The 20525-nt window shown below is 41.9% G+C and overlaps 1 protein-coding gene across 4 annotated transcripts in view; it reads right to left on the minus strand.

Annotated features, from left to right (window-relative positions):
* Window positions 1–577: 577 nt before the first annotated feature.
* The window catches only part of vti1a (vesicle transport through interaction with t-SNAREs 1A), a 126728-nt gene continuing 106780 nt past the window's right edge, over window positions 578–20525 (minus strand). For all 4 annotated transcript variants that reach the window (XM_030400302.1, XM_030400304.1, XM_030400300.1 and 1 more), the window contains one exon: window positions 578–2120. In XM_030400302.1, the coding sequence (XP_030256162.1) occupies window positions 2027–2120 (94 nt within the window). In that variant the 3' untranslated portion in view covers window positions 578–2026. The remainder of the gene's footprint in view (window positions 2121–20525) is intronic.

Raw genomic sequence — 20525 nt, forward strand, 5'->3', positions numbered from 1 at the left:
TAATGATAAGTCTTGGTGGGTCGGGCCCCGTGTGGGACGGTCAGAGGCACACTATTTTGTTGGCCATTAATTTGAGGCTTTGAAGCAGACGGCGGCGCTGCGGCTGGTGAGGGCCTGTGAAATGGTGGTCGGGGGGGGGGGGGTGAGGGCTCACCACTTCGACACCCCTGCATCTTCTAAAAACGAAGAGCGTGGCCCTGAAACAGAATAGCAAATGTCCTCGCCGGGAACCACCACGCCGACCACAGGAGACACATGCACATGACTATTTCCCGCCCCTATGTGTGTCTGTGTGTGTGTGTGTGTGTGTGTGTGTGTGTGTGTGTGTGACACCTCCATGTGTCTCAACTTCTGAAAATTCTCCAAATGTGCTCTTTAAATTTAGATTTTCCAAGACCCCCCCGAAGAATGGCTTTCCCCAGAAGAATTAAAACAGCACCAAACTCACGCACACGTCTTTTCAAACACCTGCAAATGTATCACATCGTCAGTCGGCGTACAGATAAACACAGACACGAGGACTGCATCACAACCTTCAGAAGTTGACAAGATAATAATAGAAGAAAAAAAGTACAAGTTCTAAAACGAGTTAGATCCATTTATAAGAACAGAAAAGAACAAAACCTGTAAGACACAAAACTTGAAATCCACTCATTTCAGTTGGTCCTGGTGTCTGCTGTATCTTAGTCTTATCATTTAACACCAAAAATAATCAAGAAAAGAAAAGTTGCTAATTCCAAATACCTTTAAACTTCATAAAACATACAGTTCTAGCACAGAAACTTTAATTGAAAACTCATTTATGCATTTATAAATAAATAGTAACAGAATCACTTGCATTGAGAGCAAAAACAAAAACACTATACATGACGTAGATTTAAATGTTAGTACATACAGTTCCATGTCCATAATTTCTCCACAATGATAGCTATGTTTTAAAATGTCCACGGGAATGATAGGTGCGAGGGAGGTACGAGGGAGATTGTACCAAATGCGGAGTTTAAGCATGTAGTAATGAATAAGAAACCTTTTCTCTGTATTGTGTGTGCCAAGGCTGAAGTCAGGACCCTCGCATTAAATGATTAAATTTTTTTCAATCTCCAAACTCCAAAATGTTCACATATCCTTTCCTGAACCCAGGTAATCGAAAATAAACAATTTTGTCCCAATGAAACAAAACGACATCTTGTTGGACTGAACCGACCTCAACCTTTTTATGTGCATCCTCTCTTTTCAAGGCAGCGCTACTCGTCTATTTTGGGCTCCGCTGAGCGTTTTTTTTAAAGAAGGAGTATGAACAGCATATCTCATCCGAAGGCACTGTCCTCTGTGCTGTGTGTAGGGGCTACATGACGAACGGGCTGAATCGGTTACTTACAGGAAAACTCGTATAGTGTGTGCCTCTACTGTTGGTGTTAATAACAAAAAGACACAGTGCGGGCCTCCACGATCCATGTCTGTCACTCATGCACGTGCATGCTACACTCTTATACCATCTCTCATGCATGCACACACCAAATTTTGAATAACACTTGACCCACCTCCATCGTAAAAAAAAATAAAATAAAAATCTACGTATCTGAATCTGCAAAAAAAAAAAAAAAAAAATCCCCAGGCCTTGTTCACCTGGGGGACAGGATGGGCTGCAGAACTGCACCGAGGACGACACATTGAAAAAACAAAACATCATAAAAACATTTTGTCCCTGGAGATGTGAGAGAGAGCCTGACAGTGAGAGGACAAAACTTAGATGAGAGAAGAAGAAGAAGGAGAAGAAGAAAGAAAGAGAAGGTAGAGAGGGATCGGAGGAGAGAAAGAAACAGCAAACAGGAAAGGAGAAAGGAGATGGAAAAAAAAAAAAAACTCCCTGTCAGGCTTTGGAAACAGTGATTCATGGGGACCATTTGTCCTAATTACAGCAGAACAACGCTTTTGTCGCTATTAATCACGGCTATGTGTGTTTGTATTTGTGTCAGGGGGGCTAGCGAGGGTGCGCGTGTGCGTTTATGTGTGCAGAGGGGGGAGATCAGTGGCCCCGCAGATTGAAATAGATGGCCAGGATGATGGTGAGAAGGATGATGGCTCCGAGGATGAAGACCAGGACGCGATTCTGGATGATCCTGCAGAGAAACAGAGAGAGGGAAAGAGAGAGAGAGAGAGAGATCAGGGAGGGTTCACAGAAGTCATATTGTGTCTACAGAGAAAAGTTAAACACGTAAAACAGTCACATGTTTATGTGCAAACTAAATGACCAGCCATCAACTGGAGGCTTATCATGTTTAATAGCTACCATGAGGTCTGCGTAAATGGTATTTACTGGTATACAACCACTGGCAGGGGAGCGTTAAACACACACACGCAATATTTCCAAAAACGGGCGACACTCGGGTCTAAAATTTCTGACAAAGTATTTCTGACTTGCATACACACACACACACAGGCTCTGTAAAAAAAATGTTCATACTGACGTGCGTACACAATCCGAACATACAAAACACTTTTATAAACAAGCACGACACACAAACAGACACACACGCACACAGGCTCCAAAACTTTATTTGCACAATAAAGTGGAAAAAGTGGCTCAGTAGTTTCCTGGAGGTAATAAAATCAGTGAATTACTGATGGAATTTGCCATAAAACGACTCACTCTTTTGCACATTTAAATGTTCCCACTGTGACCTAAGTAAACTTGACAAGAGGGGGGCTTTGAACCAAAAAAAAAGAAAAAGAATCACAAAGCTGCAGAGGAGAGGGAGTGGGTGCCGGTGTGCAGAGGGGTTACGAGCAACTCATCTCGTCTGTGTGTGTGTGTGTGAGTATGTGTGTTTTCCCAAAAAATCCTCCAGAGTTTGTTTCACCGCACACGCACGGACGTAGACAAACACACACACACACACACACACACACACACACGAACTCCGAACCCTCCGCTGCTCCTGACAAATGAGAGAATTATCACATTTGCTGACATGTGGAGGGGGGTGTAGGAGAGGCCGAGGAGGGGGTGGCGGGGGGGCACTGTCCACTTCTCTAAGCAGGAGATGAATAGCCCATGCTGTGGCCATTTATCACTGGGGAGGGAAGGGGGGGGATGCCAGCCGGTTGCTCAGTCACCCTGCTACCCTCTAAAGACCGAGACACACCAGTCGAGCTCGCGGCCCCCCTCCGGCTCGGACCTCGACCGGCCACTCGGTTTGAAACCCACGGCTGTGGAAGAAAGGGCAACAGAAATGTAACACCACAGTGTTGTCATGTATCACAGCGGTGCTTTTATGCTTACGTCTTTGTATTTCCTTTGTGTACTATTTTGCAAGAGGAGCGTCTTTTTTTGTCTAGTTTGCAACACCAAGGACTCTCCAGCTCCGGAACACATATTCATACCAGCATCCATTGCGTATGATACTTTCTAAGCCCGTAAAAACTATAACCAATCGCTTGTGACGCATCACGAATGTCTTTTCAGGAACAAGACGCTTTGTCTTCTGCTCTCACTGGACAACACCAGAGAGCTCATTACAACTACTGTTTGTAAGCAGCTCTGCTTTATAAGTAGACAGTTTATCCTTGAATAAACGCATACATTACCATGACAGTGTCAGACTGTATGTAGTAAACCACACTTATGATATATTTTTCATGAACTGCTGCGACAGGCTCTGCTGAGGAACATTAAAAAAACAGCAAAATAGTAAAAGAAGAAAAAAAAGATCATCATGCCGCTTATGTCATACACCCACATGTCTATGTATCAGGGATGCTATGATTGGCTGGAGCCAGCTGGGGAGGAGATCCCACTGAAACACTAATCAGAGCATGCTTAGCAAGGCCACGTCTCCCCCTATTAATTGACATTCATTATTTATGATGATTATTTATCCCATCCAAATACCCAGAGGAGGCGCATGTGTGTGTGCTTGTGCTTGTGCTTGTGTGTGTGTGTGTGTGTGTGTGTGTGTGTGTGTGTGTGTGTGCGCGCGCGCGCGCGCGCGCGGGTGTGTTGGGAGAATCCGGCTCGCTTTTGTGTTGTTTGTTACTCTTTCAGCTGGGGAAAAGAAGAAGGAGGGTGACTCGTGGCCTGGGGGTGGAAAACCGAATGGGAAGTTAGTTTTAGCCTCGCGGATGACGAGCCCTGGGTGCTACAAGAGAGAGAGAAAGGAGGGGGGTTCGATTCTGTATAAAAAAAATTGCATTCATTAAAAGGAGTCTGATTTGGTAGCAAACAAGGCTGAATAACTTCAAACGCTTAAATGTTCAAAGCAGGAGAGAAATATGACAGTGCTGCGTTTTAACAATTTCTTCTCAGGGGACAGATATTTTAGAAAATACTTGCTTTGACCTAAACTGATTTCTCTGTACACCAATCTAACAAAACATGTCTTGAAGTCTAACGTAAAGTAGCTGATCTTATTTGTGGCAACTGGAACGCTTAAACAGAAGCTTGATACAAATTTAGCACTGCCCAGTCAGAAAACTTTGAGCTGCATGTGGCAGAAATAATATTAAGGGCTAAATTCAATCTCGCTACAACTCAAAACTCTCGAGTGTGCCTTTTCACTTTTACTCGCAGTGTGCTCAAATCCACCGTGAGCCACAAAAGCATCTCTTCTCTAACGCTCGCCGTAATTCAAGCGAAACTACGAGATCGTGTGAGGGTTTTGAACCGAGGGTTACCTTTGACCAGAAGACCTGTAAGCTCGCAAGCACACTCACACACACGGACACACACACACACACACACACACACACACACACGCATGCACATAAAGATCCTGCCAGACAGACTGGGAGGAGTTACATGTTGTGCAGTTTGGCTGTTCAGTCATAATACACTTGAGCAATGTTAAAAATCTAAAAGAAATAGTGCCCGTGACACGGTAAAGAGCAACAGTCTGTTCCTCTGACAGCTTGAGGAGTGAGGATATTAATGTCATCACTCTTCTCTAACCACCACAGAGGTGAGAAGCCTGGAAAAATAACTACTTATGTTACGTTACAGCCCGGGCAGGGGGAATGATGCTTTTTCTGCTACAAACTAAGCGACACAAATCAAGAAACCAAAATAAAAAGACAGATATTTTGCTCGTCATCCACTCAATCTTTTTTCCACCGGTGCGAAAAGGACAAGGCGACAGATCGTTTTCATAATCCCTTCTCATCTGCATGCTGTCAGATTGTAGATGTGATCTACAGATTTATGTTCTTTATCCACTTTTACTCTGAGCTCACTAGTCAAATCAGCGCCAGCAGTTAACGTTTCAATTCCTCCGGCAACAGAAGCCGCTAAAATAAAAGTTACCCCACAAATATAGAACACATGGTCCCGCCGCCCCCCCCACCCTCCAAAAAAAAAAAAAAAAAAAAAAAAAAAGAAAAAAATCCCCAAAATTGGGAGGTAGAGGAGTGAAGAACATGGTTTTCCTCTGCCGTATGGTTGATCCCGTCCTGACACGTGGCCAGACAGAACAGAACTTATCAAACCGGATCCATCCTCCAGCTTTGACACTTGACACAGAGGTGGAGGGGTGCGTGTGTATGTGTGGAGGGGAAGGTTTGGGAATGTGTGAGTGATGCGCACAGCACACGTACAAGTGTGCAGACCTACATGCTGACCCACAAACACACACCCTTACGCTCACACACACACACACACACACACACACACACACACACACACACACACACACACACACACACACACCTTTACCATGCCCACTACTACAATACTATGATCCTCAAGCATTTCCATCCAAAAAATCAACAAGGGACCAACAGTCATTGCAATGGTAGAATGTAACTAAGTACATTTACTCAAGTTCTGTATAAGTGAACTTTGAGGTAATTGTACTTCAACATTTAATGCTAATGTCTACTTCTGCTCCACTATATCTAAATGACAACATTACTTACTGGGCATTTCGCATAATGAGTACTTTTACTTGTGTTACTTTAAAGGGTAACTCCACCAATTTTCTACAATAAAATTGTGCTTACAGGTCTTGGTAGGTACAACTGTATATGCAGGAAAAGTAGTATAAAGCATTTTGTGGGTCCAAAAGAAGCTCCATGTAATCAGATAAATTGCCTCCAGTTATGTAACTCAGTGGCTAAGTTGCATTGTGGGTAATGAAGGTACATGCAGCTTCCGCTGGAGCCACAAAAGGCTTTATACTACTTTTTCACAAATGTAGTAGTACTCCCAAAGACCTGTCAACACAATTTAATGTGTAAAATTAGTGGAGTTACCCTTTAAGTATATTGTGATGCTGATATTAGATTACACTCGAGTTGTATTTTGAATGCAGGACCAGGTATGTCTACACTCTGAAAGTGCTGCTTGTACCTAAATAAAACATTTTTAGTACTTCTTCCACCTGTGAGTAATAGTAACTGAGATGCCAGCCAGTAACAGCGCATAATGCTGGTCGTTCTATTGGATCCTGATATTCCTTCATCGCAGGCAGCCACTCAACGAACACCTTACTAGATGGGAATACACAGATATACAGTACTAATGTTGGAGAGAGACAGAGAGACAGAAGGTGAGGGAGAAAGATTCAATGTGATAAGTGGAAAGTGGAGCAAAAAATAAAGCACGCAGGAAGGACGGAAATGGACAATAAAGCAGCTGAGAGTGAAAAAGAAGAAGAGGAGGAGGAGTGTGGCGAGTCAGGAATAGAGAGGTGAAACCAAACAGGAAGAGTGAAGAAAGAGAGAGAGAGAGAGAGGAAGGGAGAGAGAGAAGTCCGTTTACCCGGGGAGGCAGAGCTAGAGGAGAGGCTCCTCGGAGACAGATGAAAATAATGAGGACTTTTCTGTCAGGAAAGATTTACAAAATCGTACCAGTGTTATTAAAATTTAAAATCTGCCTTTTTTTTTTTCCTTTTTCTCCCTTTCCACCCTCTTCCTCCCTCCCTCTTTTCCTTTCCCTGTTTTTTTCCCTCCTCTTCCAGCAGCACAGCCTTATTACCAGCTCTAATGAGCACCGGGATACACCTCAGCTGTGTGTGTGTGTGTGTGTGTGTGTGTGTGTGTGTGTGTGTGTGTGTGGGTGTGTGTGTGTGTGTGTGTGTGTGTGTGTGTGTTGGGGTCCAGGTCCCTAGTGCCAGCTCCATCAGCGCCCCAGATTCCCCAGTCCCTTCAACGACACACTCTCTCTCACACACACACACACACACACACACACACACACACACACACCTACACACACACATCTGTGTGCGCCCACACAAAACACACGAGGGTGGGCACACAGATACACGCTGATACACATGTACACACACACACACACACGTGTGCGCGCACCCCTTTTGATGGCTCTCAGAGGTGGCTGGACATGCAAACACACACACACACACACGCACACACACCTTTCAGACAGACAGATAACACCCCCCCCTACCCCAAAACAAAAACAGTCTCAGTCAGACAGACATAAGCAGAGTGGCCCAACCCACCTTGAAACACACACACAAACACACACACACACACACACACACACACACACACACACACACACACACACACACACACACACACTGTCTCCACTAAGAACAAACTTAGCTGCAGAGTTGCATCTCTCAGGCCCTCCCCTATCCCTCCTTTTTCCACTAGTAGACCAATAAAATAAAAATCAATGGCTGTCTGAGCCATTCTGGCTCTCCTCCCTGCAAACCCTGGGAATATACAGCATGGGAGAGGGGAGAGGGGGGGAAGGGAGCAGGAGGGGGGGGGGGAGGGAAGGATCAATGTGTTCACAAATGGTTTGAGTGATGGACATGGAGGTGGAACGCTGGTGGGGGTTAGTCCTAACTAATGCATCGACTTGTTATCACAAACTAATACAAATACATGTTTCATTGCAGAAGCACATGTGCGCATGCACACACACACACACCAGACACACTTGTATTGGTCTGGGGCTCACATGCATATCCATGACACAACAAAAGGTGGAGACAGACCTGCTATCAATCCAGTTTTGAGTGAAGAAAGGTGAGAAACGTGCGACGGTTCAATCAGGCGACTGAAACAAGGCAGAACGATCCAGAACAATCAGATCGGGTTCACGTTGCTCTGCAGAGATAATGACTTGACCTGTTTGTCGCAGAGATGTGATCCCACCACGCATGTTCTGCCTTTTGTCCCCAAGGGGGTGTTCAAGATAAATGATGATTTTGGAAACACACATAAACACACCCACACGCACAGACACACACACACACACACACACACACACACACACACACACACAGCTGGAGTAGGTCTTTAATTGAAACATGTTTACTGTAATTATTCAAAGAAGTCCCCCAACATCATGTAATTCCCCGAAGAAAAACAATGTTTAGGAAGGCGCCCACACCTGAACACTCACACGCTCACTGTACATTAAATATAAGATCTGTTAGTAACCATGTACAATAATGTCATACTGTATACATAAATGTCTACGTACATAAAATTGGATTGATGTTTTCCTTGCATGTTGCCTATTTTGCATAAAGTCTGTGAACTAAATGTAGAGAAAAAGACGATAAACAAACACAAAACTGGAACCTTTGATCACTGACACAACTCTAAATCTTTATTACTGATTTATTTACAGTTTGAGCTTATGTTTGAGTTCCAACTTACAATTATTTTGCATTTTTGATTTATAAATCCATTTTACTCTTTATATATAAATTAATAGTTATTTCTACCCAAAAACATTTAGAAATGTCAATCACCATTTACAACAGATGTCTTCTTTTGTCCAACCAAGTATCAAAAGTCATGCTAGAGTAAAAGTTAAGATATTGTACTGAGATATGAATTTGTTTAAAGTGAAGGTCACCCATACAAATAGTTCCTGAATAAAATGATCGAGGTATCTGATATTGACTTTACTTGAGTATCAAAAATAAAACTACAAATAAATTATATTTGGATTTACATGTATGTATATACCGTAAACCATGGGTCGACTCATTCAACATTTTCCTGATTATCAAAGTTTTTTTTTTTTTTTATCTGACCGCTGACAGAATAATTTAAAAAATCTGCCACTTTGGCTCTGATGTAGCATGTAATCTGCAAAGTAACCAGCAATTCAAGTAATCAATTAAAGTTAGGGGGGGTAAAGAGTACAATTTTTGCCTCTAAAATGTAGCAGCGTGGATGTGCAAAGTAGCAGAAAATGGACATACTTTAGTCCAGAACAAGTACCTCTAAATTATACTTAGGTACTAGAGTAAATGTACTTAGTTACTTTCAATCTTTCAACCATCTATTAAACTGACTCCTGTTGGTACACAGGATTTTTTTTTTTTTTAATTGCATGAAAATTTACTCGTCATAAGATGTTGATGTTCCTAATTGTACTGTATAATATTCCCATTGCCTGTATCAATGGACAATAATCTTAAAACAGAAGAATAAAAATAAGACACAGCTTAAAATAAAAAAATAAAAAAAAAGGTTAAAGAGCAGCAAATTGTCACATTTGAATAGCTGGAACAAGCAACGTTTCCTGGGCATATTACTTTAATGATTAATCGATAATCGAAATGTACTTACGGTATATTGACTAATCGATTTCTAATTCATGCAGCGCTTGTACATGAACTTCAAACTTTTCATTAAACGCCTACATTTATACTCGTTAGTTACCCTTAGATTCATTTGGTGACTGTGGCTTTAAATCTGTTCCAATTTGAAGCCACTGAAACGTACTGTACTGTTTTGACAAGTAACATATGAATAATAATGGACGGATTTGATTGTTTTCTCAAAATAAAGAAACAATTTCCAAACTTAAAGATGCTTTCCATGTATCTAGTAATCCAACAGGCGTGGTATTATATTAGTGTTGAAATTATTGATCTGAAAAGAAAAAGACCTTTTTTTGACCTGTATTGATTATAAAAAACAAAAAAAAAACAAAAAAAAAAACACAACTGAGAAAACTCACATAAAAGATGGACAGGTTTTTATTTGGAGGACGTGGTCTGAGCAGCGTATTTCATGTCAGCCTGATTCTCTCTCTCTCTCTCTCTCGCTCTGTTTCTCCCACTTTACTCCCTCTCTCTCTACCAACTCAATGCAGGAGAAACAGCATCGGGGCTCTACAAGTTCATCCATTTTTTATTTGGCGGCTAACAACCCCGGCCAGCAGCAGCCTAGACTGGGACCCAGTTCTCTCCCAGAAAAAAAAAAAAAAGAAAAAGTGTTGCAACGAGGAAAAGAGGAGGGGTGGGGGGGAGCAGAAGGAGACATAGAGATGGAGGTAGAAAAGTAGGAGGAAATTCAAGCGTGGGAGGAGAGTGTGTATATAAAAATGTGTATGTCGGAGAGAGAAAAGGGAGATGGAGAGGGAAATGGAAAATAGACGGAGAGGGTGAAGGAGAAAGAGAAAAAGAGAATACATTGCAACTGTGTCCGGAATCTTTTTGGTGAACTTTTTGTTTGCCGGCAGTGATTTTGTTTAGCTGTGGCAGCTTCAGGTGGTTTTCCGAGGCTGCCTGCTTACCTGCCGAGCCCCCGCCCCCCTCCGTCCTCCCGGTGTACCACCTCCTGTGTGTCCTCTTTTTTTGTCTCCTCACACTTTCAGTCGCTTCATTCGGCTGACTTATAGTTATTCTACTTTTTCTCATCACCTGATGCTACTTATTTCAGTCTTGTTGAAAGGGGCGTGGAGATGTTTCCTATTTTTGTTTGTCCTATGTGATTGTCACGGTCTATATTTGAAAACAACCTCATGCAAGGCTTCTGTAATCACATTAGTTCCTGCATTGTTTCGATACAGTCCTATGCAATGTCAACAAAAGACAGTTAAGGGAATATAGTCTGAATATTTGAGTTGTAGCCTTATAGTCATCTGATCATCTTTACCAGTTTTTCAAGAAACAAATGCATAACGTGCCTTAATATTCTTTTTTACGCTTTTTTATTTTTGTGTTTTGCTAATGTTGCTAATTTGTCTTATGAGGCATGTCTGTGACATTGTGCTTTATCAAACTTTGACATGACTTAATACATAGTTAAATTAATATATAAACATGAACAGGACAACAACAACTAATAAATAAAGATAAAATAGAATTAAAATACAAAATCAAGTAAGGTGAAGCAACCTGCTAACCTGTGGAACAAGCTTCAAGACCACCTCAGGTCTGCTAAAAGCTTAGCTTATTCAAATCAGGGCTTAAAACATGTCAACACTGTTTACTGTGGCTTTCCAATAAGTTTGACATAACTTTTTATTTGCTTGCTTTTTTAAAAAGTATTATCACCAGTAACTATTTTTGCTTTTTGGTTGTATTGTCCTTTAAATGCAATTTTAACCTTTTCTTAATGTATTACTGTCTTATTTTAATGTCTCTGTAAAGCACTTTGAATTGCCTTGTGTCTGAATAGTACTGTACAATTAAATTTGCCTAGCCTAGATATACATTTCACATAAATAAAAAACATTATGAATAAAAACGTAAAAAAACAAAAGGGTTACAAATAAGCAATGTCCAAATTTATCCCACCATAGTCATTTCCATTCTGTATGTTCAATTGTATGTTAAATGTAATAAATACAAGGAGCCCATATTTTTTACATAGCTTTTGTTTCCCCTTAATGTATTTGGTATATTGTTAAGATATACAAGCAGTCAGTTCTTTAAGCCATTAATCAGCACTGATCTTTGTTTGTTTTGAGAAATATAGAAATATAGATATAACTGACACCCTCTCTGACTTGGGAATTACAGAATACGCAGATGTGATATTCCCACACCCTGATAACATGACATTCCTCACCATTTCTCCTGTCTGCGAACACAAAATCCCCCTTGTATACATTCTGCGAGGGCCAGGGGCCAGCTGCAGATCCGATTACTGGCCCCAGTGTAAAAGGGCGTAACATTAGCCATTAGAGCCGAAGGCCTCCAAAACTGTGATGTCCATAAATTTTTATTGTTTGTTCAGTATTGAAATCTCATTAGAGCACATAAATCATTTGTGCTAACTTTTCGCTAAAGGAGAAAAGGAAACGGAGGAGGAAAGAAGGAAGGAGAAGTGGCGCTGGGGTGGTTGGGGAGCATAGGACACCTGAGGCAATGGTTAAAGGCATCTGCATGCTTTATCACTGATACAACACGGTGACACAGATTGGGAGGAAAGACACACAGCGTCTATTAATCTAATTACTGCAAGGCTTTTTCTTAACAGAACTTTTTCAACGTGTGTTTTTATTGTTATTACTTTTATGGAAAGAATCTGAAATGTTTTTTTTTCTGTCAGTGTTCGTGTCAGGGAAGCACATCCGCAGTCCGACACCCAACCTCAACTCTACTGTTGTGATATTTGACCTAACTGCTTCAAGCTTACTGATGAAATGCTTGGACTAACCACGCAAAAATAGGCATAACACAAAAACATTTCATAAAGTTTCTTTGACTGTTTAAACATATAATTCTAAAGATGTGATAATTGGGGAAAGACAGCACATCTATTTCCTTATCGTGTCCGCTCTCCCATAGTTATTACTGAAAATGTTTTACACACGCTGGAATCAAAGCACGAAATCTTCACAAGAACTCGTCCCGACAGTTTCATTTTGTGAGGTCTGCTCAAAACAAAACCATTCATCAGATAAACGCTTGAAACTCTTTGGGCCCCGAAACGACGTCTGTTTAGGATTCCGCGACAAAGAAGCGATGAGGATATTAGTGTTTATGTCTGAGTCTCTTTTATTAACTGGTAAGGAAGCTCCTCCGCGTGGTGTTTGTTTGCCATTTTGAATCAACTCTCCAAATATTTGCTTCAAGTCCCGTGTGGTTTTAACTCTGCATCCTGTGTATCTCCAGATACACATGATGTTGCAAGATTGCCCACCAGCATGCAAACAAACACATATACGCACTGAACATACACGTACACACACGTACACACACACGCTGACCCACTTCTTATACAAATGTGCAAAGAGCCTGGCACTGGCCGATCCTGGCCACATTTTGCCTGCAAACATTCCTATATATGCGAGTTAAAAATAAAACATTTTCCCTCTACAATTCTTCTAGTTTCTATGACAAAGTTTGTATCTTTGCTTGGCCCTACTAAGTATAAATGAAAAAATACTGGTTTACAGAACCATTACATATGAGCAGAATATTTGCAAGATTTTTAAGGATTGTTGGTTCTGATCAGTTTGGATTGTCAGATGTTCTTTTTCATGGACGTTAATCCCTTCAATGAAGCAGAAACATAACGAGTCCTTTTTTTTTTTTTTTTTTTAATCTTTCATGCTGGTTCTCTGGATTTTAAATGATGCTGATGCATATTACAAAAAGTTTGAAAAGAGAAATGTTGGCTGATTTTTAATGTCCAGTCTTAATACACTTTATTTTGGGTTAATACTGGAATAGCTACAGCACTATATTCCCCCTCAATCTGAAACGCACTGTTTTATTTCCTGTCTCTATTAGCCACCTCCTTCCAGAATACCCAGTCTGCTCTGAGTGGTCAGCTCACACATGCCTGAACCAGTGCTGCTAATAACAACAGAGCAGCTGTGCTGAATCAGTTCTTGTGTGCCAAACTAGCAACTAGACTTAGACTATGCAAATGTGTGACACATAGTGTGATGTCACCAGGTCCCAGAGTTAAAGACAAAACTATTGATGAGGCTTTTCAGGAGCAGTGCATTCTGTGGGAGAGAGGTGCTTCTGTTGGTGTGGACTGACGGTGACGGATAAAAACAGACTTACATTTAATATAGATATTAATTCATCATAATATGGACATGACAGAAGAAAGAAGGATTCATGTCTCAACTTATGCTATGTTTTTAAATGTGATCATTTTTAAATGGGCCAACTTGAAGAGCCAGAGGAAGGATTCCTGTTGTCAACTGTGCAAATAAGGTTCACACCATCATAAGTTTTGATGTCATAATTGTGCTTGATTTTAATATATTTTTTAAATTTGGACAAAATATATTCAAACCATTTTTCAAACCTCATACTAGCAAGTAACTTTCCCTTAACTGTTCATGTTCTAGATAAATTATTGTGATACATATATTGTAATTCGACTTGAGAAAAAAATCAACAGCGTGAAGCTCTGTAGCCCATGGAGAATTATGCAAGTTACTCCAAAGAAAAACCTTCTGTTTGACCCTGTTTTCCACCGTATTATGCAAACAATTCCACAGTGTTATCAGTTTGAATTATCACCTCATTGATCCAAGAATCTAACCAACATCAACCTGAACAGCCAAAGTAATAGCAAATTTATAACAAAATTCTCAATGATGAGTTGTGTAAAATACTTTTTGGAGAACTAAATGTTCTTTTGGGTCAAGATAAGTTCACTGAAAACAATTCAGCTGTTCAGATGGTAGGGGCACCATAATGTCTTATTGTGCTCTCTTTGAGAAACAGAGCTGGAGCTATAGAGACTTCCAAAACTAGTGAAATGGGGAATGAAGTGGAAGGCTAACTCCTCCTCATTTGATGTTGTCAATGCGGTTTCAGTCTTCCAGAGATCAGATATCTAGGACAGCCTGAGGTCTACCAGTACAGAATGTGACAAAAAACAGTTTCCTCTGTTGGTATCCAGAGGTTAAAAATCACATTGGTGGACAGACAGCAGACTAACCGAGCTTGGATTTCATGTCAGGGCCACAGGTGAGCAAGAGAAGAAACCATTTCTTGAACTTGACCTCATGACCGTCAGGCCACTCTTGGCCCTTGCTCTGTCCTGCGGGTATGAAAGGACTAAGCCAGCCAAAGGTCACAGTGTCAGACTATACTTGCATGTGTGTAAAAGATTGTGTAAGGGCAACTTTGCACTTGTGTGTGTCCACAGCAAACGAGTGTTCGGTAAAACGTGTGAAAACTACAGGAGCGCGTCTGACAATCTGGTGCGAAATAACACAGAACAATTAAGGATTATGTTAACCGTCGGGTAAATCTTGTTTGGACACGCAGGTACAGATCACTTTATCCAGCAGGTAAGCAGAGCAGAAAGAGAGGGGGAGAGCGAGAGAGGGGGAGACTGGGAGAGAGAGAATGTAGGGGTATAATGTCATCCCACAACCCCCCATTTGACACTACAAGGGAGGCTTTAGTCAGTCTAAATAATCCATGCTGTTCCATTAAATTTGCAGACTAGCTTCCCTAGTCCATGTGTCTAAGCCGAGAGAGCCTGAGAGAGAGGTAAAAGAGGAGGGGTCGAGCTGAGAGAGACGAGAAAGGGAAGTTAGATAATGGCTCAGAATAAACTCACGCAGCGACCTTTTACAGGGAAGAAATAGCCAGTTAAACCAGAGAATTAGATGTCCAGAATGAAGATAAGATGTGGTTTATAAAAGAGAATAAGACAGATAGAGAGACAGAGCAAGTGTTCACACCCAGCCCTTTGAGTGACCCTGATTTGCTCATGATTGCCTGCCTCATTGCCAAATCTCTCCCCCTTCCCTAACCCGTGAAAAACAACCACTCGCACTGTGTGGGGGATGCCACCAGTGTGACGGGGATTGTTGCAGTAACAGCGTTATTGACTTGTTGCTCCGGCTACATTTGCTTGGTGCTCTGGAGGCCCGATCAATAGACTCTGGGCTCTGAAGCCCCGCTAATCAGGGCCTGCAGCCATGCAGGGTCAAGCCTACTGCAAAAAAAAAGTCAGAAAAAGAAATGAGAGAAGGAAGACTACAGTGAAGAAGCCAATAAATGGGGGGAAAATAAGGGGGCAACAGAAAGAGAGGAAGAACTTTGAGGGCTGATAATGACTGAGTTAATCGACCAAGAATTCTCCTTTCACTCATTTTCTCTCTCTTCCTCTGCGAGAGGTAAACTGATGTGGCAGTCTCTCCTTCTCTTCCTCTGCAGCAGTGTGGGCGTCAGGCACCATGAGAGATGCAGATTGCTGCTTCACCTCTGCTTTCCTGTGAAACACGGTTCAAAAGTCAAGGGGCATCCGGGCTGCTCTGGGACTTTTGGAAATGCAAGAGCCAATCCATATTTGCAGATTCCAGTTGTGAGATCCCAAGAGGATCCGCACTGCTTAACACTGATATGGAGGGAGTTAATCTGAAGCATGTTAACATGATTATGCACATGCTCAGTGTTGTGAACATCAAAAGGCATGATACTCCCTCTGACTTTGGGACATTTGCATCGAGACAAATGACTGTGTTCTTTTTGTTTGTGGTCGATGTTGATGCACCTGGTCACAGCGGTCCCCGCACTGCGCATGAAGTCCCTCGAATGGCCTCCATCTGTACCCTTACGTTCTGCACATCACAAGCCCACCATAGAATGCTATGGGAAATTCATGGGGGAACTGTCCATCAAATATTAACGATCAAGCCGAGCGATGTGGGTTTTCATTCTGTTTTTTTCCCCCTGGTATCTGTGGTCACTGCCGCTCTAAGAGACTTTCCACAAGAAACGAACCAAAGGGAAAAGGAGAGGATAGAAAGAGAAAAAGGGCAAAGAAGGGTAAAGAAAAGGCTACAATGGTGTGTAGGTGTTCAATATTTTCTTTGGAGGGGCCAGAGCCTGGTAAGCTCCAGCGCAAACAGGGTCTTGATACACAGGTCCCAAGGTGTAAACACAAACTTGTACACTGTTTGTGTCATTGTTTTTCGCTTTTTCTCAATACCTCTTTCTGTTGTGTTGTCAGCTGTCGAAGTGGGATTCTTGTGCCTGGTGACACAGATGTAAAGCCAAGGGTGTTTTTCTCTGACACTGGGCCTTTACAGTTATCTTCTTCCAGTCTTTGTGACAGACTAAAGCCAAGAACTCAAGTGTGTATTGAATGTATGCTGGATATGAAAGGCAACATCTAAATTTCTGTGCAAAACTTTATGAGAAAGAAAATGAACAAAACTTTCGCTGAGAATAAAGAAAAAGCCCTTGCGGCTCATGTTTGCCGTGATAGGTCCATTTGAGAGGATGCGAATCAGATAGCAGGACAGAAAACAATACAGAAAAAGAAAAGAAAAGAGGGAAACCACAGAAGAAGGACTCAAACAAAGCTCTACACCCTATTAAAAAGCACTCTGTGATGGAAATATTGAAACTGCTCATCAATGGAGCCCTGTTCTCTGTCTTTGCCACAACTCTCTCCCAACGCCCCCGTGGAATACCAACACCCACCATCACAGCATAAGTGGAAGTGCAGGGTCAGCAGCGTCTCCTCTGGCCTTGCTGACCAACAGATATTCTAATAATCACCTTCCTTCTGTACTGTCAGGCCTGCAACCAATGCATCCATCGTCCTGCCTTTCGTCCTCCATCTCCACTTATACCAGGGGCTTTACGGAGCGGCACTGCTTCGATACATTAAAACTGCTGCCCCATGATCAAACGAGCAAATACCTCCCGGGTCAGCAAAGGGCTACCCCACGTCAGTTAACAATGCAGCATTTAAACATCAGTCGTATGCAAAGCGGCTGGTACACAGGGGAGGAGATGGGCGGCAGGAGAAGGCAGAGAAGCAAGGCCTGGACCGGAGAGATAATGAGCGCAGGAGTACACAGGAGAACATCGGCGGCTATTTAACGCTAGCGTGTCAGCTCCTACACGGCTTTATGATGAAAATATAAGATGCGAGGCTCCATCAGCATCACAACAAGGCCGAGCTTATCGCTGAGCGCAGATCTATCTTGGTCCGAATGCAGACTCCATGTATGACATTGTGAGCTGCACTCAAATACTTCTGTGTGCTCTGCAAGTCACCAGAGATGCGACGATTAATTGATTGATGGATTAGTTGTCAACTATTAAATTGCTCTATTTTGACAATCAATTGATAGGATTTTTTTTTTCAAATAAATTAATAATTCTCTGGTTTCAGAGTCTGTAACGTAGTATGTTGAATATCTTTGGGTTGTGAACAGAACCAGACATTTGAGGACATCATTTTAGGCTTTAGGAAACGTTGTTCAAAATGTGCGGACATTTTATAAACTAAACAACTAATCAATATTTAAAAGAACAATCAACAGACTGATCAGCTCTAAAAGTTATCAACAGTTGCAGCCTTCTGATCACAACTTGCTGCAATATCCATCAATTCTGGCAGAAACAGGGCGAAAAATACTGCCACAGGAGTTAAAGTTACAGTTTTGAAAAAAGAAACCATTATAACCTTTAATGACCCATTAATTAATGCAGGCAAGACTTTTAACAGTCTTAATAGATCATTATTTTACATAATTAAGGCACGCTTTTGTCAGCACTGGATGTCACACAAGGCCCCAATGAGGTAGGCCAACACACAAAATAAACACACAAGCATAGGTCATATTTACCCATTAATCCTTTACACACACTGTGACCCATGTCTGCCCAAGTGTGGCAGGAATACAGTCATCCAACAGAGAGCTGAAGGCCTACAGCGCCACAAATGGGTTCCCAAAAAAACAAATAACTGAAAATATGAGTTTTTATGATTTATTTTTTTTCAGGAGGGAGCATGTTTTTTAGTTTGATAAACCCTTTAATGAAGCTTAAGGGTGAAGAGGTGAGGAGTTTTTTTCTGGCTTATCCCTCTCTCCCTCTGCCTACTGCTTGGTTAACCGACTGACCTGCTGTCAAAGGAGCCTTTGTGAGTGCGCTTTGGCGGAAGGCCAATCAGATCCTCCGGCTTGTCTGTCTCAGAGAGGAAAATGGCGCCCCTGGTATGCCATCAGCGGCAGAAATGTGCAGACAGTCTGACTGCTGAGGTAGGCTTGGCTTGCTGTGGCCCTTCCAAAACTATGCCGGAGGAATTACCTGTTTGGCACCTGGCCATGAGGGACTCGTTCTACAAGGGCTGTTGGTTATTTATCTATTTATTCACTTAAACCTCATGCACACGGGCACTCTCAGAAACATTTCAACTCCTTAACACCCACTTCCACAGGTTCTGACAACATTCTCCTTTGAACTGCACAGGTAGAGCGAACAACAATGAGTTATCTGACGAAAGGGATCCTGTTCCAAAGCATACCTGCATGAAAACATTTACTGAATGAAAACTACAGTATGCTATCTCACTGTATCTTCTACTGCAGTAAAGACAGGTTAACCTATTTCATCCACACCATATTCATCTTCCAACTCTTACTGTAACTTATCATACTTTCTTCCTGTATGCCTGTATTTTGGCAACACTGCGAATGATACTGCAAAATCATTAAATCTAAGAGGTGCTTGTTTTTGCAGTGTTTTTGGATCATTAGTCGGTTAACCAATTAGTTGGTCGAAATACAATTAATTGCCAGCTATCATGAAATTGATTGATTTCAGTTGTTTTTCCAAGCAAAAAAGTCAAACATTATCTGGTTCCAGCTTCTTAAATGGCAAGATTTGCTGCTTTTCTTTGACATTTATGATAGATATAGGAGATAGATAAATGGAGAATATTCAGGTTTTGGACTGTGAGTTAAGATGTGACTTTTGAGCTTCTGCTGGTGCTCACTTTGTTTTTTTAACATGCACAAGAACCTATATGAAACACTGAAGCAAAAGAAATACACAAAAAAGCACAATCGATCTCTTTTAAGGGTGACGATTAAACAAGACACATATGACACAGTAGTTGAGACTACCCTGAAACTAAATAAAAGGGAATATACATTTTTCTGTCAAGTTCATTGTATCTGGGAGACTGTTTGAACTCCAAAACCTGAAGGAAAAAAAATCAAACACTGAAACAAACACAAACACTACAACAACGAGAATACAAGTTCTACAAGGCCCCGGTTTACTCTAAACAGAGATCACAACTCGCTCACTGCACAATCCCTGTTCATTTCCACTATGTAAAACCTGCCAGAGACGAATACAACTGCTCAACAAAGTGCCACTTGTGACACATCATCCGAGGAAGCAAGTGTTTAGGCTCTTGCTTCAGAAACAAACTTCTGACAGCGGGAGATGATGAAACAGAGCGCATCCAAAATTATTCTCGCACTCCTCAGAACCTGCTAAACCTGCTGCAGCCTGGAGCATGCCCCTCACCCTCCCCCTGGGAGAAAGAGAGACATAAAGTAAGGAAAGGGCCACGGAAACTAGTTAAAAGACGGTAGAAAAGGGGTTGGAAGGTGATGCTAGACTATTCATTATTTGAGATTGTAAATTTCCACTGAGCAAACATGAGGCCCCTCTATTGTTTACCTGCTAACGTAAATGTAACGTCAGCAGTTGATCTCTCTTAAGAAAAGTCCTAAACACACACTTGAATCTACACACACAAACATTTATTCAAGCGCTATCACATACTGCACAGCCGCATTTCGAATGACACACTCAGCAGATCATAAACTTCCACATGTTTAGACCCAAACAGACACACTGTTCTTGGCAGCGCTCACGTGTGTCTGCGAGCTCGTCGGGTGGGGTGAGGAGGATCGTCGAGACTTGCTCATTTCACACTGTGAGGTGAGCCAGGGAGCAGTAACAGAATCCAGCCATAAAACATGGACGGAGTGGAAAAGTGGGGGAGGAGGGGTGGCTATAGCCCATGGTATAGTACGCATCTGAATGCCACCTCTTCTA

Source organism: Sparus aurata, chromosome 20 (genome assembly GCF_900880675.1).
Source record: "Sparus aurata chromosome 20, fSpaAur1.1, whole genome shotgun sequence".
Lineage (NCBI taxonomy): Eukaryota > Metazoa > Chordata > Actinopteri > Spariformes > Sparidae > Sparus > Sparus aurata.